We start from the raw sequence: 21,869 nt of genomic DNA on the forward strand, positions 1-21,869 counted from the left end.
ACATGTGAATATAGACCGCGGTTGGATTCCAAGGGTCGACTTGTATCACTCCATATTTGACAAGCGGGTGTTCCTCGGACCCGATGACCCGACAATAGGGGACGGAAAGTGGGCAGCTCTGTGGGCATTATTATTAGTCTATTATTCACCTTGGAAAAGGCAAAGAAAAAGGCGACGAGGGTGCTCCATCATGGGGCGCTACACCCAGCCCCGGGCTCAGCTCCCAGTCAGTCGTAACTCGTATCAGAGTGCATTGCTTGAGTGAATCTCGGTCGCATGTTCCAGCTCTGTGTTCATGTGGTTGTACCTGGATATTCACTGGAGCTTAAAAATAGGAGCGATATGAGTGAGACAGTCGCTTCGGCCCTTCAGAGGTGCACCGGGATCCTCGGCACGAACTCAGGCCCTTGGAAGTTGGAAGGGATGGGGGGAAGAAAAAGAAAAAGCGATCGCTCCACTTTGGGCGATGTATCAAGATCACTGGGAAAGCCGACGGATCAGCATTCGGGAGCGGCCCACACAAAGTTTGACTGAGCCTGAGCCTGAGCCTGGGCAGAAATGCTGTGGCTGGTGGCTGGATTGGGCTTAGCGCAGGGTTATCGAAGCTGTCCGCGCACCGACCACAGCGGCTGAATCATTCAGGATCTGGATGATGTGGCGATGACGGAGCACTCCCCAAACGGTTGCAGCTGAATATGACCCGAATTATCATTAGTGCGGGTTTTCCGTGGGAAAGGCAAAAAAAAAAGAAAAAAACTTTGGGTGATTATCTTCTGATCTGTGTCAGTGGCAGAGTGCAGACAGCTGCGAGACAACGCACAATGCTGAGACAGTCGGCCGAACATGCCGGGAGTATGCAGCATCGTTTGACGGATTGACATCGCTGTCCCTGCTTCCTTGCGGCACATGGCTGAAGGGGGAAACAGATCGGAGGATGGAGGGAAAAGGGAAAAAGGTTGACCGGGATTTGGGGGCCTGCAACTGTGATAGATCCGACAAATTGATCCTGAAGGGGGTCTTACTCTTGAGGGCGCCCGTGACTGCAGCGTGGACTGTGCAGAGTGCAGATTTCGACAAGGCCCGACCCCATCAGGAGTTCAGGACAGCGTGGAGTTGTGTGGAGTCGCGCAAGTGCGTGCCAAATCGACTCCATTACTACTGCAGCAGCGCAGCGCCGCTGAGTCGAAATTTGAAACTGCTCGGGTTGAGTGGAAAAGCGCCCAACTACGATTTGTCTGGGCGGGGGCTGCAATTTGCGGCAATCACAAGAAGGAATTGGCATGGATCATGGATGGGTGGGCGGGAGAAGGTGGTGGCCGTGGGAGTGGAGGGCGCCTCCATGCCTGACTCCTACGTTAGCCGGCAACTCCTAGGCTGCCGGGAGCTTACCTGCCTTTGGCTGGTTGAGCTTATGGCCATCCTCTCTGACTTGGTGTACTCCGGAGTTGCACGCCCAGTCAGGGATGTGTGTGCGGACCCACCCTCACCGTCTGGAATTATTGGCGCTGCTCCATAAATCATGCGCTAGTTAATTAAATAATTGCCTAAAATATCATGGCACGGGGAAGTGTGGGCCCTGTGGGGTCTGGGCTCTGAGGCCCACCTGCAGCCACTCGGCGAGTCACAACTGGGGGTTCGTGCTGGATGAGAGCCCCTCTCATCATCCCATTCCCTATCCCTGGCTCAGTGTCAGTGTCGCTCCGGCGCTTGCATCCTCGTAAGACACCTTGCCCTGCTTTAGACTCCACGAACGAATGCTGCTCCCTCGGCCTCAGCTTTGTTATTTGTCTGGCGTCTTTGGCCATGCCCGTATTTCTTTGGCTCTGGGCCTTTCTCTTATGCGCCACGGTGAATGGATCCTGGCCCTGTTGTCTTCGACGGGACTAGCGCCCTGCGCTACTGATCTCGATAATGCTCCCCGGAATGTTATATTTTTAATTTTTAATTTTTAATTTTATTTTTTTTTGCCCAAATTTTAATTTTAATTATTCTTGTCCCCTAATCTTGAATTTCGGTTAGTCGCCTCCATGGCTCGTCTGGTGGACCTTATAACGTATGTCCTCAGCTTCTGCCCCGCTTGCCAACATGACACACTTCACCAGGTTAGTCTCCTTCCAGCCTCTGCACATCACACTCCAACAGAGTTGTCCTTCCGCAACAGGAATGAAGGATCACCTAGAATCGTCCATGCGAGGCGGCCCCGTGCGGGCATCGATGAACATCTAGCTCGGGGAGTAAATATCGTCCACTGCATATCTATACTGCTATAAAAAAAATACAAAAAGTTGAATTATTTCCTGAATGGGCTTTGTAGTCTCGATAAGTAAACTGCCCGCTGGAGCGAAGCCGATTCTTGCTGAGTCCGGAGAATTGACGAGCTGCGGGTTCCATGACGGCTCCACCGGCTAGGCTGTTCCTGGACTCAGGCTGGCCGCTTGCGCTTCGGACAACGAGCTCCGTCCACGGGTGCTTGCTGGTGCCTCAGGCTGAGATCAGACACCACGGCTAGAGGTCCGCAACCACTAGCTTTTTCACCACGGCGCTCAAGTGTCAAGCCCCTCGACCTTTCTTCGCCCTCTTCCCGCTCTCCTTCTCTCTTCTCTTCCTTTCCTCCTTTCGGCGCTCCCTCTCGGATTCCTTTTGGATCTCTTGCCTTGTGCCTCCTCGCCATATTGTCGTATATTTCCTCGCCTTTCATCCTCCCTTCTCACTTCAATTCTTCTTCCTTCCCTTCTATACCACCCCTTGCAATTTGGCCTTTATCCATCGGCCCGGCCACCGCCCCGTATTTCGGTCTACCCGCGTCATATTTCGCCTCATCGCCTTTTAGCTTATTTTTCTTCTGCTTTCCTGGACTGCCTTGTGTTTCTATATATCTTTTTTTTTTTTTTTTTTTTTTTTTTTTTTTTTTTTAACACATTTGCTGCCTTGCTTGCCAAGAGCAAGGCCGTTGAACACATCCCAGTGACTGCCTCCTTACGTGCTCGCCCGGTTGAACGTTTGGGTATATTTTGTTTCGGAAGAACACTGCGATCCATCCAAAAGGTCATTGGGTCACCATCTTGCGCGACCATCTATACCGGGGCTGTGCGACATTCAAGTGACACGGGGATTGGTTGCATCATTGTGTCGCAAAGTTAATCGCTATCATCCGAAACAGCCTGTTTTGTGATTTCATTTCGACCCAATTTCAGCGCCATGGCTCACACTCAGCCGTCGCCTACTGGAGGCGTGACTCCTCACCATGGACACCTCGCTGCCCACCCAGTGAATGGCCACATGCCTCTGCAGTCGCCGGCGCAGAAGCCTCCCCCCAGCACCGCCCAGAAGATCGCTGCCCTGAACGAGCAGGTCTGGCTGCAAATTGGTACAGAAGCCCCTTCATCCATAACGCGCCCTTGCGCAAAAGCTGTTGTTAAGAGTATTTGCTAATGGCATTTTATTAGGAACTTTGACCGAAGTGATGGGGGATTTGGATGGTGCGATGAACGCGTATGAACAAGCTTTACGGCATAATCAATGGTCGTGCCCTGCTATGAACGCTATATCCTGCATCCTGCGAACGAGAGAGCAGTTTCCAAAGGCCATCGAATACCTCCAGAATATTTTGAAACTGGATCCCGGCAGTGGAGAAACATGGGGGAGCTTAGGTATGTTGGCAAGAGACAAACAACTATACCTGAAATTTTACTGACATGTGATTTTTAGGACATTGCTATCTTATGATGGACAACCTCCAAGAAGCATACACCTCTTACCAACAGGCGCTATATCACCTGCGCGACCCCAAGGTTGGTAGTCCTTTTTTTTATTTTTTAAATTTTTTGTGGTCGATCTTTTTAACACGTGCACAGGAGCCTAAACTGTGGTATGGAATCGGTATACTTTACGATCGCTATGGGTCGCTAGATCACGCGGAGGAAGCCTTCTCCCAGGTTATGCGAATGGCACCGGAATTCGAAAAGGCCAACGAGATTTACTTCCGGTTGGGAATAATTTACAAGCAGCAGCAAAAGTTCAACCAGAGTTTGGATGTGAGTGAGATGGCTATTGTTTCTACCAAGGGCGATTTACTGACAATTTCTAGTGCTTCAAATACATTGTGAATGATCCTCCACGCCCTCTAACTGAAGAAGACATCTGGTTCCAAATTGGACACGTTCACGAACAGCAGAAGGATGTAAGTACTGCGACGCTATTCAGAAAGATATAGGATACTGACAATACTATAGTTCGAGTCTGCGCAGCAAGCTTACAGGCGCGTCCTGGATCGTGACCCCAACCATGCAAAGGTCTTGCAGCAGCTTGGATGGTTGTATCACCAACAAAGCTCTAGTTATGACAGCCAGGAGAAGGCCATCGAGTACCTGGAGAAATCTGTCAGCGCAGACAATAGTGATGCTCAAAGCTGGTACCTTCTGGGTCGCTGCTACATGTCGCAAGCCAAATACCCCAAGGCATACGAAGCCTACCAGCAGGCAGTATATCGCGACGGTCGCAACCCGACCTTCTGGTGTTCCATCGGCGTGCTTTACTACCAAATCAACCAGTACCGTGATGCCCTGGATGCCTATTCTCGTGCCATCCGGTTGAACCCATACATCTCGGAGGTGTGGTACGACTTGGGAACTCTTTACGAGTCCTGCAACAACCAAATTGCTGATGCTCTGGATGCGTATGGCCGTGCCGCTGATTTGGATCCCTCAAATGTCCATATCAAGGCCCGCCTGCAACTTCTCCAAAGCCAACTATCGGGCTCTGGCCAAAGCAACGGCCCTGCTCCACAGCCTCAGGACGTCCACCCGCAGGCTTACCAGGCTCCTGGCGTCGGTGCTCCTCCTGCACCCCAGTGGGGCGCTCCGGCTCCGACAGGGGGACCGCCGCCGCAGCCTCCTGCTCCACCCCGTCAGATTACTGGTTGGGACCGCGGCGTCAACGAACTTCAGACTCAGGGACCGGCCCCCGGTGCGAACGGATTCGATCCCCGCGATGGACCTCGCCCTAGTGCTATTCAGCAGCCTAACCCACGTCAAGAGCCAGGAAGAGGATTGCCTGATGGTGCGCGTCCCCCGCCAGGCGTGCGGTCGCCGAAACCCGCTCTTGGTGGTCCAGGAGTCTATCCGCCGGGGCATGCTCTTCCCCAGCTCGCTAATGCTCCTCCGCCATCTCATGAGCGTGCCCCTAGCGGCGCTGGCTTCGCTGCTGCTACACGTGGAGGCTTGCCCCCTGGCGCTGCTCCAGCAGGTACCAGCGCTCCTAATGGTGGCCCTCCTTCCGCTGGCCCTATGCCTCCTTACCACCGACCTTTCACACCACCAACTGAGATTCGACCGATTCGTGAGGAGCGAGCCTCCTCGCCTGGATCTACTTACCCGCACCAAAATTATCATCACGGACCTAGCGTCGCGGTTCAGAGCGCAGGCAGCGCGGGTATTGCAGGTGGTGCACCTGCACCAGCATCTGCTATATCCGCTGCTGAAGCTGCGGCTCGTGAACGTGAAGATCGCCCTACTTCGGCTATGAAGCGTGGTCGGGAATGGGAAACTGAAGCTGGCCCAGTAAAGAAGATTGCAAGTGAAGAAAATCGATCCAGACTAGACGAGCAAATTGGTCGCCGCGTCCCTTCCCCTACCCGTTTCCCATCACCCGGCGAGATGCAACGCCGGAGCTCCTCTGAGATTCGCCGAGAAGAGCAACGCCGTGTCAATGAAAGCTACCATCCTTCCGAGGCTGCGCATCACCCCCCAACTCTCCCCTCAATTCAGCACATGCCGCAGCATGCTTCCGGTGCTAGCCTGCCCCCGATGGCTGAAAACGCTCCTGCGCCTTCCAACGGGCCTTCGAGCGGGGGCCCCAGTTCGCAAGTCCAGGTTTCAGTCCCCGTGAAGGAGGAGAATTCTCGAGCTGAACAAGCCCCGGCCCACGAGCCTGCTGCACGTAAAATGGAAGTTGATGAGGATTATGACGATGATGGTGATGACGATAAGAAGGCGAGCGTTGCGAAGGGGAGCCCCCATGGCAGCGCAACCGGCAGCGCCAATGGAAACGGCAATGGTGTTAGCGGCACTCAAACTTCTCAGTCAAAGGAGTCCGCAGCCTAAGGACTTGACGGTGAACACATTTTTGTCTAGTCATATCGATGATTGTTTTCCACAATGCCGCAATTTAAGATTTCAATGATGCCCTTGTTATGAGAACCCCCCCTGTACCTTCGTTTACACTTGTCCATTTTCTTTTTATTATATATTTTTATATTTTTTTTCGATCGGAGCCCGATGCGTAACCTATGTGTTCGGGGATATCTGTATCTGTTGTTTTTTTAGCCCTTAGGTTAGCCCTAGGTTGTATTCTACGATGGGGCGGCTGCGTCTAGCTATCAAGCAACATCCATGGATTTTTGTAGTCTTTAATATTTTTGTAACTATCTGAAACTGAGATATTCCCCCGTTTCATTCGCGAATAAGGAGTAGTTCCTGTAGCTGCTGTAGTACATGGCTTGGGCATGGCAAAATCGCCCAAGAGAAATTGATGCCTGGGGCAAAAACAATACTTTGTGAGCACGTGTTTTAATACCTCAGGCATAAATAAGTATGCGCTAGCTATAAAAAGTTAGACCGCCAAGACCTCTCGCTTAGAGACAGCCCACAACTCGTTAAGCGTTGCAAAATCGGACTTGCGGCCAAACCTGGAGATAGACACTCTCACTCACCACCGACAACTAACGACAACAGGGTCAAGATGTGAGTACCTCGATGCCGGAGTCCAACGAAACACTTGCTCAATGGACAACCACTAATATAATTTCCTTTGAACAGGAGTCACCGGAAGTACGAAGCGCCTCGGCACGGTTGGTCTACCTTTTCGACCTCGATCTTCGAGATATGGGTTTTTTGTGTGCGTGTGTAGGAATTATACTGATGAAGAACTCTTCCAGGTTCCCTTGCCTACCTGCCCCGCAAGCGCGCTGCCAGACACCGTGGAAAGGTCAAGAGGTTAGTTTTCGGAATATGAACATTTTTGTTATCGGGATTTGGAGGGACAGAATACTGAATTTTTTTTGCGACAGCTTCCCCAAGGATGACCCCAAGAAGCCCGTCCACCTGACGGCCTCCATGGGCTACAAGGCCGGTATGACCACCATTGTCCGTGATCTTGACCGTCCTGGTGCCAAGATGCACAAGAAGGAGGTTGTTGAGGCTGCCACCGTCGTTGAGACCCCTCCTGTATGTTGACCCGAATAATTTTGTATTCTTACGGTTTGTGATTGGGAACTGACTGATTTCTGCTTTTGTTTTTTTTTTAGCTCATTGCTGTTGGTGTTGTCGGTTACATCGAGACTCCCCGTGGTCTCCGCTCGCTCGCTACCGTCTGGGCTGAGCACTTGAGTGACGAGGTCAAGCGTCGCTTCTACAAGAACTGGTACAAGAGCAAGAAGAAGGCTTTCACCAAGTACGCCAAGAAGCACTCCGAGGAGAGCGGTGCTTCCATCACCCGCGACCTTGAGCGCATCAAGAAGTACTGCACTGTCGTCCGTGTGCTCGCCCACACCCAGATCCGCAAGACTCCTCTCAAGCAGAAGAAGGCCCACCTTATGGAAATCCAGGTCAACGGTGGTGCTGTTGCCGACAAGGTTGACTTCGCCCGCAACCTCTTCGAGAAGCCCATCGAGATCGACTCCATCTTCGAGAAGGACGAGATGATCGATGTCATTGCCGTCACCAAGGGTCACGGTTTCCAGGGTGTCACCAGCCGTTGGGGTACCACCAAGCTTCCTCGCAAGACTCACAAGGGTCTCCGTAAGGTTGCCTGTATCGGTGCTTGGCATCCTAACCACGTCCAGTGGACCGTTGCTCGTGCCGGTCAGATGGGTTACCACCACCGTACCTCTTGCAACCACAAGGTCTTCCGCATTGGCAAGGGCTCCGACGAGGCCAACGCCTCTACTGAGTTCGATGTCTCCAAGAAGCAGATCACTCCGTATGTACTCCCCTGGAATTCTCAAAGCAGAAAGAATATTCCCGCTAACAATTTCACAGCCTCGGTGGCTTCGTCCACTACGGTGAGGTTAAGAACGACTACGTCCTGCTCAAGGGTTCCATCCCTGGTGTTAAGAAGCGTGTCATGACCCTCCGCAAGACCCTCTACCCCCAGACCAGCCGAAGGGCCACCGAGAAGATCGACCTCAAGTGGATCGACACCTCCTCCAAGTTCGGTCACGGTGCTTTCCAGACTCCCGAGGAGAAGCGCGCTTTCCAGGGTACCCTCAAGAAGGACCTTGTTACGTCTGCTTAAGGTGTTTACGGAAATTATGGCTTGGTGTAGTACAGATTATTATGCGGTTCAATAAAAAAAGCGAATACTTCCAACATTCTGTCTTGGATGAAATTTGTAGATCCAGCTGTAGAACCGGATTACTCAGTAGACTGGTGTGTATCGCTTGGTTGTATATCACAGGTGTGGCGATCGCAGAACTGTAGATGGTCGTGTGCGCTTCAGGAGCCGGAGAGCCAAGGCGGAGCTTTTAAAATCCTGCAGATTCTGCCTGAAGAGCTCGAAAACCTCTCGAACGAGCTAGAACGCTTATTTTCTTTTTATTCTGCTGCAAGCAATCCTTAATACACTAGTACCTCCAAAGCAATATCATTCAAGCCCCCCTTATTGTCCAAAGGAAGCCCAATGCACTCCTGCAGGTGCCCGAGCACCCGCAATGTCCATTGCGTCATTGATCACCTTTCCAATCCGTCTTTCGCTTCATCTTCACATTTAAAGCTTTCTCGAGCCCAAGCACTCCGACAGCTTTCCTCTACATCCAACTATCGTTACAACGCCCCGTCGATTTTAACACCGACTTTGCGAAAGAAATCCCTCCATATCCCGTCAGCTTTTACGTCAACTGCAAGCCACTCCGGCTCACCCACATCAATTACTACCCGCACCATGTCCTCAGATGACGCCTACATGTCCTTTCTGAACAAGGCAAACGCAGATCTTGATAACGGGCGATCACAACCAGCAGCCCAACAATCCTCCGCCGCCCGTACAGAAACCGTGGACGTCAACGTCAAGGTTCCTACCCCGCTCACCTCTGTTGACGCATACTACGTCTCCGACACGGACGAGCCCTTCGAACCTGTTGCATTGAAGTGGGACGGCGCCAGGAAGGGAGCCTGGCCTGACGCTTGTATGTTGCTATCCATCTTCTTTACACTACTATAGGGAAACACCGTCATGCAATGTTTCTGCAGTTTACTGCTGACGGATGCTAACTCATTTCTCTGCTACAGCGCACTTCTCGAAACTCATTTCAACGGATACGGATCTTTCGTCGTCTATTGAGACGCTATCGGCTACGTCGTTCGATCCAAAGAACCAGTATGCCTCTGCGTTGAAGGCGGTGCGTGCCGCAGCTGCCCAGGGCTCTGGCGGGGATGAGTCTGCGGTTGAGGTGAAGGTTTATCGGGTGGAGACTGGCAAGTCGAGGGTCGAGTACTATGTTACGGCGTTGGATGCGGAGGGTGGCTTAATTGTTGGGCTGCGGGCTAAAGCTATTGAGAGTTAGAGTGTTGGAGGAGGTACATAATAATATTTTCCCTGATATGAGAAATGTGAGATGAGTTTGGTTTATATAGGGTGTCTGGCGAGTAATAACGGCCAGCTATGAAGTATTTCCGGTTATGGTTGGCCCCAAATTATCTGCCGAGGACTTCAATAGAAGTTGTCGTGGATGAGGCCTAGGCCCACGCCCATCGTTCTTTCCTCTTTGGGAGGGGCTGTGATTTTCTTTCCTAATCGGGTGTACTAGGTATCTGGGCTCTTCGTGTACATTCTTCTTCCCGGGACTTGTTGTAGCAACAAAATTCCTCGTTCATTCTTCATTCTTATGCTGATGGTTACCGAATTTACCGCTGAACCTTCGAGGCACTTGACATTTTGTTCTTGTTGAAGTCGCGAGGCTGGGTTTACCATGCATCAGTCTAGGAGCTCTGCAGCGCAGTATACATGCGCATACTATTTATTCTGCGCCACCAAACCCTGGCGAGCATAAAAGACCTCTATCCTGCAAAGAAGATGTCTAGATTCTCCGCAGCAGCTATTCAAGGGGCCAACGCGTCTTCAAGCATTCCTCGGCCTGGGCCTGCCTTGATAAGCCGCTGCGCATACAGGAGTACGTACGACGTGGACCACCCTGAGATACCACGAGCATAATCAAAATTAATTGCGCTCATTACCCAGGCTAATTATCAAAATAATCAAGGCAGTAGCCGACAAACAATCGTCGAGTCCTGCCACTCTTTTGCGGACGAAGTCCCCCTCCTCATCCCTTCCTTGACCCCATCACCTTCATTCACTTCCTCACTCATTCATTCTCTCCCTCTGTCTCTCTCTCATTCTTGTCCCTCTTTTCTGTTTATTCTTCTTCCCTAGCATGCTATTCTCCCTTTGACCCTTTCCTGTCTTTTCCTTTGGATTTGTATCAGCGCGACTTTCCATTCTTTCACTGACAAGGAGAGTATTTGCAATAAAACCCAGACACCTTGGACGGTTCTGCGCAACACCCGGCGCAGTTTTCTACTTTCCCGCTTGTTCTCGGCGACAGTGCCAGACGAACTGTCCCATCCACTCGTTATTGTTTGTTGACAACTACGGCGCCGACTATCTTGACAGACAGCATTGACTTCTTTGAATCTCGAAGCCGACAAGAAGGAACGTCAGCGCTGTCGCATCATCGAACTCTTACTGGATCAGGATTGATATACGGGAGCCACACCTATGGAATCGTAGCTGAATCAAAGAAGAGACGGAATTGGTATTATTGACACAGCACGATATACATAGGTTACGCTTCAATTGCAAATACAGCTTTCAGACAAACCTCAGACACCATGTCCGGCCCCTCTCCAGAACTCCCTCCTCGGGAGACCCCTCATATTCGCCTCAACTCCGGACAGCACGATGTGTTTTCCGACGAGGACCCTCCTTCTCCCGTCTCTTCTCCTCCGCCCCCTCCACCTCCCGAGCATGGGCGCCCATTAACACCATTGATACCGCAAGTCAGCGAGTCCCAATCGACGGGAACCCTACAGACAGTATATACAACATATCACCACGGTTCGACAGAATTCTTAATACCACCACGGCCACACCGTACTAGAGACGAGCTGGCGTCACCCAACCTCTCTGTTCTCTCTTCGCGGCGCACAAGTTGGGACTCAGAAGCCGGCAGCTATGACACAAGAGGATACAGCCAATCTCGAGTGCCGTCGCGCGCGGAAAGTGATGAGAATGATGTGAATACTCAGACGGTTACTGAGAAGTACAATATTACGCCAACAGATGGGCTGTTGCTTTTCCCGGAAGATGTTGAGAAAGACGATTATTTACACAACCCGGACCCGAGTGACAGGGAACGCGAGTGCGATATTTGGAACCGAAGGGGGTTAATCAATGTTGGAGGTTTGATCCTGCTTACTATAGGGTTCTTGGTGCTGTTTATTGGATATCCCGTGATGTAAGGTTCCAGCACCTGTTTGGCGAACCAGTGTCTATATTTAGGCGTGGACTGACTTGCTGGTATAGCACTGCTGTCAGAGGACTTGATAAGCATGAATCGCACTGTGCGGCGGGTGATACGCTATGTCTCAATGTTGGAGACCGACCTCTGCTGTCTAATATTCGCAAGGGTTTGATAGACCCTGATACACCCAAGTCAGCACATACGATGATAGCAGAGGATGGTAAAGAACTCAAGCTTGTGGTGAGTTATACTGGGATGCGACGCCGAGTACATGTGTCACTGACATGTTTGTATAGTTCTCGGACGAGTTTAATACTCCAGGACGTACATTTTATGATGGGGATGACCCCTACTACCAAGCCGTGGATCTTTGGTATGGTGTGACGCAGGATCTTGAGGTTAGTTATCTCCACGCGATAGCAGACTCGTACTAACTTCTGTAGTGGTATGATCCCGACGCCGCAATCACGAAGGATGGAATGCTAGAGCTTAAATTTGATAAGTTCCCCAATCATGATCTCAAATATCGATCAGGAATGGTGCAGAGCTGGAACAAGCTTTGCTTTAGCGGTGGTCGGCTCGAAGCGAGTATATCATTACCCGGAGACGGCGAGGTTTCTGGATTTTGGCCCGGTTTCTGGGCTATGGGGAATCTGGGACGTCCTGGATACGCTGCGAGTACGGAAGGCATGTGGCCCTATAGCTACTATGATGGATGTGACGCGGGAATCACACCGAACCAAAGTTCCCCGGACGGCCTCAGCTGGCTCCCCGGCATGCGTTTACCGGCTTGCACTTGCCCAGATGCAGACCATCCCAGTCCTGGAAAATCCCGTAGTGCCCCCGAAATCGATGTTATTGAAGCTAGCGTTGCGCCCTTGGTGGGCAACGAGGCCAAGGTGGTAGGAACCGTGTCGCAGAGTTTGCAGATGGCCCCTTTTGATATTTGGTACATGCCAGACTATGGTAAGTGCTCTAGCCAAAAAAAGTCTGTGCTTAATACTGATTTTGGCAGACTACGCCGCTGTATACAATCAGGACATCACGGCCATCAACAATTACAGAGGAGGAACATACCAACAAGCCATGTCCGGAGAGACGAATCTCAATAACAAATGGTATAATGGGAAAGAATACCAGACCTATGCGTTCGAGTACACACCTGGTGCGACTGGAAATGTCACTTGGTTCGTCGGCGAGGACAAGACATGGACGCTTGACGGACGAGCAATAGGCCCGAATGCAAACGTCGGCCAGCGAACGATTCCAATGGAGCCACTGGCCATTGTCATGAACCTGGGAATGGCATACAGTTTCGCTCCGGTAGATGACGGGATAGAAAAGCTTATGCCTGGCTACATGCGCTTCGATTACATCCGGATTTATCAAGACCCTGATGACATTAATGTCACCTGCGACCCCCCAGGCTATGAGACCACGGAGTACATCGCCAACCACCCTCTTGCGTATCAGAACTTTAACAAGACAACTTGGTAAGTGGGTCTGTATATTGATTTTTGAATAATTGCTGACTTCCTCCATCAGGGCCTCCACCGGATACGAGTGGCCGAAAAATGACTTTATGCATAAATGTTGATATTACCAGATTTGCTCACTCAACGTTACCTCTTTTATTTGACCGATATCTACGTATCTATCTACCTCACAACGGAGCGGTCCATTTGGATATGACTCACGAGGCGTTTAGCGGCATATGCTTTGGCGTTGCGGTTGTTGTATACTTTCTCCGAGCCGGTCTAGTCCAGAGGGCTGCAGCTCGCTTTGGTTTCTGATGTTAATGTTCTTGATATTGATAATAATTTCAATTGACTCGCCCGGCACATTATTTACTAATAGTGACTTTATTCAGAGTTCGTGTCTCCTAAAGCCTTCCCTCTCTCCCCTCTTTCACCTTGGCCGGCAGAAGCCTCCTCAGAATCTTGCCCGTCGGGGTCTTGGGCAGTGTCTGTAAATGAAACACGCCCCCTCTCAGCCTCTTGTACCCAGCTACTTGGGCATCGGTCCATTTCCTGATCTCGTCGAGCACGGTCTGGATTTCGCTGGAGGGCAAGCTGGTCATGTTTGGTGGTAGACTTACATACGCCAGTGGCACCTCGGTGGCCTGGCTGTCGTCGTATACAGCACACACGGCGGCGTCTGCTACGGATGGATGCTGGAGGAGTGTATCTTCGAGCTCGGACGGTGGGAGTTGAAATCTACCTATTAGCAGGTCACGCCAATTTTATTTCTTACAACATACCCTTTATACTTGATCATCTGCATAAATTCATTAGATAATACCCAGAGCTCTCAAAACATGGAAACATACCTCTTTCAACCGGTCTGTCACCCAGAAATCCCCACCGGCATCAACTCGCATGATATCGCCTGTACGGAGCCACCCGTCAGACGAGAATGTTGCAGTTGTTGCGGCTGCGTCGTTGATGTAGCCCCTGCGTATACACCATTAATACCGTTCTCTCAGTAAAGTGGCGACTGCTGTTAGGAGATGTACATCATAACCTGCGGACCACGAATCCACAACTCGCCTTCTTCTCCCGGCGCAACATCGTGGCCTGTTGATGGAGAGACGAGGCGGGCTTCGCTGTATGCTCGTCCATTAACCAGGTAGACTAGACTATGGATACTGTGGCTGAGTTGACTTACGTGCCCGCGATCAGAGTCCCGACTGTGCCGCAGCTGGAGTCTTTGTCGGTGATTTGATGCGTTACGCCGGGAGAGCATTCGGTTAGACCGTAGCCTTGTTGGTTAGCTGAGTTTTCTCTATAGGAGAATATGGGCTAGGGCGCAGGTACCTTGACAGATACTAGCTCGAGGAAAGCGGCTCTTCAACTCACGCTGTAGGGCTTCCTGGTACCATTAATATGATAAACATGATTAGATCCAATATAATGAGAGGGTCCAACGTAGGTAGGGGAGTACCTTCAACGGCGCCGCAGCAACAACAATCCTCTGCACCGACGGCACAGGATACCTCCGCGCGACATCGGAAGTCGCAAGAAGCAGCGCAACCGGAGGCACAAGATGCATATCCGTAGCCTGGATCTCGCTCGATTTGGCACAAAACAGCTCGAGATCGAATGATGGGAGGGAGAAGAATGACCCGCCCGCCCACATACCGGCGAGGACGACGGTTGCGAGGCCGTATATGTGGCAGTCTACATGATTATATAAAGTTAGCTTAGTGTTTTTTTTTTGGGTGCACCTGGGATGATTTGAGGAGCGTACACGGCGTAAACCAGACCTCCCTCACGGACGAGTTTAAACGCGTGGGCAAGGATGTGCGGAGCTGCATGATGTTCGCAACGAGGTTGTAATGCGACATCAGCACGCCCTTCATCTTGCCTGTTGTGCCGGAGGAGAAGCAGATGGTGCTGGGTGTGTCTTTGGCGCTTCTGCTGCCGAGGTCGAATGGGGGGAGTTGCTGTGGCTTCTTGCTGGTGGCTGCTGGGAGGATATCGTTGGGGAATTGGGGGATGGATGGGACGACCTTGCTGAGGACTGTGAAGACTCGAGGGCTGGGGGTTAGTTCTATAGAAGCTGCAGCGTCCTGGACATCCTGCAGTTTCGAGCTGATTGTGGCGATGTGGGTTGGTCTGATCAGGGCCAGGACGTGCTCGATGTCCTTCTTGGTGGATGAGGTGTTGAGCGGTGCGAAGATTGCGCCTAGCCACCATGTTGCGTGTGCTAGGACTACGAAGTCGTTCTTCGTATGTTAGATATTGTATTGCATCTCTCGGCCAGGATGGTTTCTCACTGAGTTGGTGACGATGGCAAGGATGGTGTCGCCCGGGTTGACGCCAAGTCCGTGCTTGAGTCCCCATGCTGCGAGGCTGGCTTTCTGGCGCAGAGAACTGTATGTTAGGGCGTCGGATGAGAAGGTATCGCGATGGACGACTTTGTCTGCTGCGACGCCGTCGGGGTTGTATCTTGTCATGAACTGGGGGATGGAGAGGGAGGCGAGGTCCCCGAAGGGAGCGATGGGGGATTGGTAGATCATTGTTGAACTCATTTACTTCGATTATCTTTCTATACAAGGGTTCTATACGGACTATATAAACCTGGCAACCCCGCTACGAGAGATGATTAACCTCGGAGCTTGCTGGATATTGTTGGCATATAATGCAGTTAGAAAGACGGCCTAATGCCACTAGTAAGATCTACCATTTCTTAGTAAGGAGACAGACAGCGGCCGGAGCTTCAATAAGATATAATCCTGCCGTAATTGGTTAGCTGGAAGAAAGAGGATGGAACCGAGGGGAACCTCGGGCTCCACAGAAAGGCTTTATAACTCTCCCTCTCTCCCTCCCAACGGACGGATGGAGGCCCGGAATACGAGTGCCGATCTTGCATAATTCGCGGTAATGCAGCTCCCTCTGGGATTGCCAGACCCGTTGTCGTTCATTATTAGCGGTTCATCCTGATGGAGCTGACGATGTCATGATGGGTCCTGGTGGGACTGAGACTGACGATCCACAGTCTGCAGATGGAGGATTCCCTGCTCAAGACGAAGCCATGCAGGCTGAGGATGCTGTCTGGATGCTCAACTCGCCTCGTTTCAAAGATCTGAGCCCCGGCATAATAATTATGAACATCCATCGACAGCTTGGGCCGGTCTGGGCGATGGCTTGATGGCTGATCCTTCAGTGTCTGTGGAGTCCCCACGGCTCCTTTAGCTTATTTCCCCGCAATTCTGCTCTCTTTTCTTCTTCCCTCGTCTCCAGTCTCGCTTTCGACTCTTCCACGCCTCCAAAATGTCGTCTCAGCCCAAAAAGGAACCCAATGCCCGCTCTAGACGCGCCGCTCGTGCCTGCGCCCGCTGCCACTCCCGCAAGGTCCGTTGCGACGGCTCCATCACCGGCTTTCCCTGCACAAACTGTCGTCTGGACGGCCGATCATGTACTCTGCACTCGGGAAAGAGGGACAAGGAGAAGCAGATGCTCAAGGCGATTGCTAGGGAACGCGGCTTGAATCACTGTCCAACCCCAAATACCGGCACCAAACTGCATCCGCAGCAGACAGGCTTGACATTTGTGAGATCTCAGACGGCCCTCAGGGTTCCTATCCAAGAGGTTCTGGATATATTCACGAAACACTATTTTCTATACGTCCATCCGTGTCTCCCAGTGGTTGACGAGGCGGTGTTCTGGAGGAAGTACCGGAGTGTCGATGCAAGTGCCGGCAAGATCTCGACTTTGCTTTTCCAGGCGATGCTTTTTGCTGCTAGTCCGGTACTACTCTTTTTCTTTCTTTTCTTTCCCCCCTTTTCAGTTACTGACGAATACAGTTTGTCCCTGTCGAAACTGTTAAAGAGTGCGGATATGACTCTTTACTCTCTGCGCGAGACGACCTCTATCGACGAGCCAAGGTATTACCTTCGAGTACGAGTAGAATAATAAGCTGACCTTGCAGCGCCTCTACGAAACCGGCGTTGAAAAAGACCGTCTGGTCACCTCCCAAGCCTGTCTGCTTTTGGCCTACTACACCACCGACGCCGAGCGCTCCCATAACTCTCGCTGGCTACGCATCGCAATCCGATACGCCAAAAAAGAACGCGCACATATATACCACCATCTACCCCAAACCGGTCTGGGGCCAGGGAGGAGGACATCTGACCTAAAACGCCTCTGGTGGTGCTGCATAATTCGAGACAGAATCATCTCGCTTGGCATGCGCCGTCCGATCCAAATCACCCCAGACCAGTTCGACTTGCACCAACTAGGGCTGTCGTTTCGCGACCTAGAAGAAGAATGTTACCATTCGGAGGTGTATACGCCCGACACGAAGATTGCTCTCTGCCGCATCCTTGCTAGCCTATGCCACCTTGTTGTCGCAGTTACCGATCTTATCATGCTCGTTTATCCAACAACGCAGGGCATGCCGTTTAGCCTAACAGATCGCCAGATACAGTTGGATAGACTCGAAGAGACCAAGTTTGCGCTGCTGGACTGGGAACTTAGCTGGGTGGCGAACCCAGATGGGAAGGAGTACTACATTCATCCGTCGTTGACCCTCTATACAAATCTTTGCGCGATATACTTCCAGTACGCTCTACTCTAATCCTCTGGCAAGAGCATGCTAATAGCTGGACATATAGATCCGCTCGCATCGCACTGTGTAACCGCATATGTCTATTAATCGGCTACAATACGTACTTATCAGACGAAACCGACCTATGTCGAATCGAGTCCTGTCGTGCTGAGCTCGCAACCGCAATCCGCTCTACTGCGGATAATGTAAAACAGCTTCTTCTCAACGGTGTCGCTGATAAATTGCCTATAAGCGCGTGCGTACCATCCTTCTACTCTCCAGCTTTCCAATCTGGAGATATGTACTGACGACCTTTGGAATTGTAGAGTAGCATATACCCTCCTCCCCCAGATCCTTCTAAGCATTCAAACCCAGCTCTCCACCACTCCTGAAGACAAGCAACTCCACGAAGTCATGCTCGTCTTCTTCACCGAGGCATTCCGCTTTCTTCGCAGCCAGTACTACATGAGTCTCATCCTTGCGGTCTCATGGAAAGCGCTGGAGCTATGTCGGCCCGCTTCTCCTGCACCGTTACAATCGTCGGATCTTAGCAACGCCAGCAACGGCAGCAGCAGCAGCAGCAGCAACAGTAACGGAAATCAACTAGTCCTGAAGCCCCCCTTTTTCACAGACCTCACCGCAAATGATCTATACTGCCACCCAAACCTTTTCCAGCTGAAACTCACCGAGTACATCCGGCTGCTGAGCTACGTCGACGAGTTCATGTCGTTGCGGAGGGCGCCGGGGTTTGGGGATCTTATTTATCCTTCTCCCGCTGTTCAATTGCAGTTGCAGATGCCGACGGATTCGTACTCACAATCGTATCCAAGGTCGTATTCGCAAAGCTCTTCGTCTACCTCGGCTTCTTCTATACGACAACGCGCTGCCATAACCGCCGCCGCCGCTACTACTGATTCACCACATGACTCCAGTACAATCTACTCTGGTGACGGGGAGACAGAGGACTCAACTAGTCCCAGGTGGACAGAGGACTACTTTTGGGTTTATTTCGGGGAGAAGGAGTTGGAGGGGGAGAGCCCACAAACTACTACTACTTCTACCACAACCACTACGGACCCCACTACTATTAGCAACGGCAGCAGTAGCAACAGAAGTAGTAGTAACAGTGACAGCAGCAGCAGTACTGCAGGCAGCAATATGCCGGGCCACGAAGAAAGATATAGCTCCGGACTTGGAGCCACAAGCGGAGGAAGCCCTCACTGTATCTCATCATCCCCGTATGATAAATCCGTTACAGGGTCCGAGCCCGCAATTTCGGTAAAAAACAAGGGGAAAGAAAAGAGCAGCGATGGTCCTAGAGCGGATACACTTCAGAATATGTTGGATTGTTTGCCCTTGCTGGGTGAGTAGCCTGGTTTTGGAAGCAGGTATTAAGTTCGTGTATACAAGTCAATGTACAAAATCAAGATACAAATGTTAAAATGTTCCTTCCCGGTGTGTCGTAATATGATATTCTACCCAGGGAAGGCACGACTACTTTAAGAGGAAATGACTCAACTAGGAAGACGCGGCTAGCACATCTCTTCGTCAGGTAGACAATTGACTAGGTCAGTATATACCAGCAGGAAAATCAACCTCCACATCGCGAATCCAATCCGCAACGCCCTTCCCGAACCCATCTAGCCTCGAAGAGCTGGAAACACCACGTCCTAGAATCCCGTAGACGACGAAATGCACGGCTCCGATGTGCGGGAACTCAACGCGCTCGATGAAATACTCGTCGCGCCAGTCTGAGCCGAGAAGGGTGCGCATGCGCGATATTGTTAGGTACTGACGGAGCCAGGATTCTTTCTCTTTGTACTCCTTTCCGTTGTCGGTTCCGGTTCCAGGATGCTGAGGGATGAAGAAGCCGATGTTTAGGTTGCCGCCTTTGTCGCCGGAGCGGGCGAGTGCGATGTCGCCGAGCTTGCCTCGTTTCGTGGGACTTGATGGGTTGTGGTTGTGGCTGTTGGACTCTGCGGCGGGAGGGTCGTAGCTCTCGCGTGGTTTGAGGGGAGCGTAGGTGCTTGGATGGCCTGTGTTGAGGGTGGTGATTGTGCTGTCGGTGTTGAGTAGGTTGATTTCCTCGTTGAGGTCCGACTGGGCGATTAGGGCTGGGTAGTATGCTAGGAATGGGCGTGGGATTGCGGTGCGCATGTCGAGGGTGTTGTGGAAGCCTATCTCCAGCTGTTAGTTTCGACTGGGGTCGAGAAGGAACAAGGGAAGAATCCCGTATATAGGGAGGAGTGTACCGGAGAAATGCTTCAAGGAGATATTCTTCAATGCTAGTCCAACAGCCCCTACGGCTTGAGGGGAGCGCGAGGCAATGAAGATGCGGAGGTATGTTGTGCTGGATGCTTGCGAGGTTGGATTCGGTGATGGAGTGCCGATTCTGAGATAAAAAGATTATCAATCTTTGCATTGCAACAAGAGAAAAGATGGGGAGATACCGTTGAAATTCAAGAGTTTCAATTTCCCTCCGTGCAGAGTCCGGAAGGAACTGATTGATCTGCTTTTCGATCAGGTCCCATTTCTTAGACGTGGCATAGCCAGTGGCATTGATCAGGATCTCGGCCTCATATCCACCTTGGTAGAAGACTGCAAGCTTAGTTGTTGGTGGTGGCGGGGAGCCTTTGATCCCGGAGACGCGGACGCTGTAAGTACATTATTAGATGGTGGCTTCGGAGAAGTAGGTACTAGGTGAGGCATACCGATCCTTTCCCACTTCCTGGACAGCTATGTCGCCGATGTAAGCATTCACATCGCTATTCAAGTATACCGTTCCCTGCAGCTCATACAGAAACTGACACCGCACTGTATCAACAGTGACCATACCCTTTGTGCCCGGGTGCTTGGTGATGATACACGTCCCATCGGCCTCGATTTCAGCGATTGGAAATCCCGGTGCAACAAGGTCATCGAGATCATATTTATCAAAACCAGAGAAGTTCCCCCCAGTCACGTAGGCTGAACATTCAATAAGGTGCCCTGCTACTAAAGCGCCAGCCAACTCGTCGTAGTCGTCCTCTGCCCAGTCATGCCAGTACCAAGCGGCCGCAATCACCGGACTGGCATCTGCTACTCGGCCACAGAGAATGATATCTGCGCCGTTTCGGAGGCCGTGAACTATCCCACGAGCTCCAAGGTACGCATGAGCGGAAACCATGGGGATGGCTTTACCGTCTGCTGTACCGCGGAGAAAGGCGTAGGTTAGCGATGCCGGGGCAGCAGACGAGTTGTCCGAGTCCAGATGTTGGAGTTCCTCTTTTGTCGTGGGCATGTTTGGGCCGACACGGTTGTATAAATCATCACCAGATAGATAACCAACGCGGAGGTTGAGCTTTTTCTCGTTTACCTGTAGAATATTAGCATTCTATCTGCTGGTGGACAGATACCAGACGGACCAATCCTTGAACTTTCAACGCAAGAGCCTTAGGGTCCAGCGCGCCTCCGTTAATGACTACTTTGATTCCCTTTTCTGCAATGACATCGATGGTCTGCTGGATGCCCTCCCAGGCTGTTTCCTCGTAGCCGGGGTGCGTTCCGGCTCGCCAGGCCTCGGCGTTGTTGGCGAGATTGACCTCTACTCTATTAGAATCTCACGGATAAAACAAGGCTTGAGTATTCATACCCGCGAGATAGTCACCGGTAATAAAATCGACGTCTCCTAGCGTTGCCTGGCGGTACATCTCGTACGCAGGATCGCCTGTGTTGTTAGCATAGTCCTATACGCAGGAAGGATAACCATACCATGGTAGCCGGAACAGTTGGCAACTCGCACTGGGCGGTTTCCCTTGTTGCTTGACATGTTGATGATTGAATTGCTGTTGTTGCTGGTGTCCTTTTACCTCGGGCGCCATTGTTCCTATATATACTTCAGTTGAGGGGTCGGGGAGATATAGCCGGCTGGCCGAATACCCTAGGCTTTTGCACGTCATAAGGTCCAATGGCAGTTGGCACCCAATAGTAATAATTTCTCTCTGCTGGTCATCTGTCTTTTATTATCATTTTGAGCCAGGAAATCCCAAAGACTCTGTAGATACAGCTCTCACGTGGGGAAGCATGTGGAGTTTCTGCCTGAGGCCGCACTGGTCTCTATCTTATTTCGAGCTTGGACACAACTTCTAACAGTTTACTAACCAGCTGTATATACTTCATTCACCATGTACAACCCAAATCCAAATCCATGGCGCTACAACCAAAGCCCGAACGAAACGAATCACCCGATTATAATCGACTCCGAGTCAGACGAGAACGACGATGAACCCCCCCAGCCGGGAATGGCAGCTTATAGCAGTATGTT

The 21,869-nt window shown here is 51.4% G+C and overlaps 5 protein-coding genes across 5 annotated transcripts; 4 read left to right on the forward strand and 1 right to left on the reverse strand.

The window, feature by feature from the left end:
- Positions 1–3,198: 3,198 nt before the first annotated feature.
- Positions 3,199–6,101, forward strand: cyc8 (putative transcriptional corepressor Cyc8; the record flags this gene model as incomplete). The annotated part of the gene is made up of 6 exons (XM_040814636.1): positions 3,199–3,367; positions 3,447–3,650; positions 3,709–3,791; positions 3,855–4,034; positions 4,088–4,180; positions 4,233–6,101. The coding sequence occupies 6 exons, from the start codon at positions 3,199–3,201 to the stop codon at positions 6,099–6,101; spliced, it is 2,598 nt and encodes an 865-aa protein (XP_040667260.1).
- A 651-nt stretch (positions 6,102–6,752) lies between these two features.
- Positions 6,753–8,292, forward strand: rpL3 (60S ribosomal protein uL3; the record flags this gene model as incomplete). Its single annotated transcript, XM_040808233.1, has 5 exons — positions 6,753–6,885; positions 6,935–6,992; positions 7,067–7,223; positions 7,304–7,977; positions 8,037–8,292. 5 exons carry the CDS (start codon positions 6,753–6,755, stop codon positions 8,290–8,292), a joined length of 1,278 nt encoding a protein of 425 aa, XP_040667261.1.
- A 645-nt stretch (positions 8,293–8,937) lies between these two features.
- Positions 8,938–9,559, forward strand: ASPVEDRAFT_52429 (uncharacterized protein; the record flags this gene model as incomplete). The annotated part of the gene is made up of 2 exons (XM_040814637.1): positions 8,938–9,181; positions 9,285–9,559. The coding sequence occupies 2 exons, from the start codon at positions 8,938–8,940 to the stop codon at positions 9,557–9,559; spliced, it is 519 nt and encodes a 172-aa protein (XP_040667262.1).
- A 1,324-nt stretch (positions 9,560–10,883) lies between these two features.
- On the forward strand, positions 10,884–18,937 carry ASPVEDRAFT_130186 (uncharacterized protein; the record flags this gene model as incomplete). Its single annotated transcript, XM_040806694.1, has 13 exons — positions 10,884–11,509; positions 11,578–11,615; positions 11,691–11,755; positions 11,812–11,913; positions 11,959–12,481; positions 12,531–13,008; positions 13,268–13,390; positions 13,821–13,860; positions 16,261–16,767; positions 16,824–16,904; positions 16,949–17,580; positions 17,634–17,822; positions 17,893–18,937. The coding sequence occupies 13 exons, from the start codon at positions 10,884–10,886 to the stop codon at positions 18,935–18,937; spliced, it is 4,449 nt and encodes a 1,482-aa protein (XP_040667263.1).
- On the reverse strand, positions 18,910–21,582 carry ASPVEDRAFT_167350 (acyclic terpene utilization AtuA family protein). The gene is made up of 8 exons (XM_040808658.1): positions 21,485–21,582; positions 21,317–21,431; positions 21,198–21,272; positions 20,971–21,149; positions 20,278–20,921; positions 20,017–20,220; positions 19,819–19,958; positions 18,910–19,743 (listed from the first exon to the last, which is right to left on the reverse strand). The coding sequence occupies exons 2-8, from the start codon at positions 21,372–21,374 to the stop codon at positions 19,136–19,138; spliced, it is 1,908 nt and encodes a 635-aa protein (XP_040667264.1). The 5' UTR covers positions 21,375–21,431; positions 21,485–21,582; the 3' UTR covers positions 18,910–19,135.
- Between the last annotated feature and the right edge of the window lie 287 nt (positions 21,583–21,869).

Source organism: Aspergillus versicolor, assembly GCF_001890125.1.
Source record: "Aspergillus versicolor CBS 583.65 unplaced genomic scaffold ASPVEscaffold_4, whole genome shotgun sequence".
Classification (NCBI taxonomy): domain Eukaryota; kingdom Fungi; phylum Ascomycota; class Eurotiomycetes; order Eurotiales; family Aspergillaceae; genus Aspergillus; species Aspergillus versicolor.

What these genes read in the sequence shown, in the direction of transcription:
- ASPVEDRAFT_167350 (XM_040808658.1), bottom strand. Translation starts at nt 21,374, where the DNA reads ATGTCAAGCAACAAGGGAAACCGCCCAGTGCGAGTTGCCAACTGTTCC. An exon ending in CGTTGAAAGTTCAAGGATTG is followed by an intron (nt 20,922 to 20,970) that starts GTCCGTCTGGTA and finishes AATATTCTACAG; the next exon opens with GTAAACGAGAAAAAGCTCAA. An exon ending in GAAACTCTTGAATTTCAACG is followed by an intron (nt 19,959 to 20,016) that starts GTATCTCCCCAT and finishes TTTTTATCTCAG; the next exon opens with AATCGGCACTCCATCACCGA.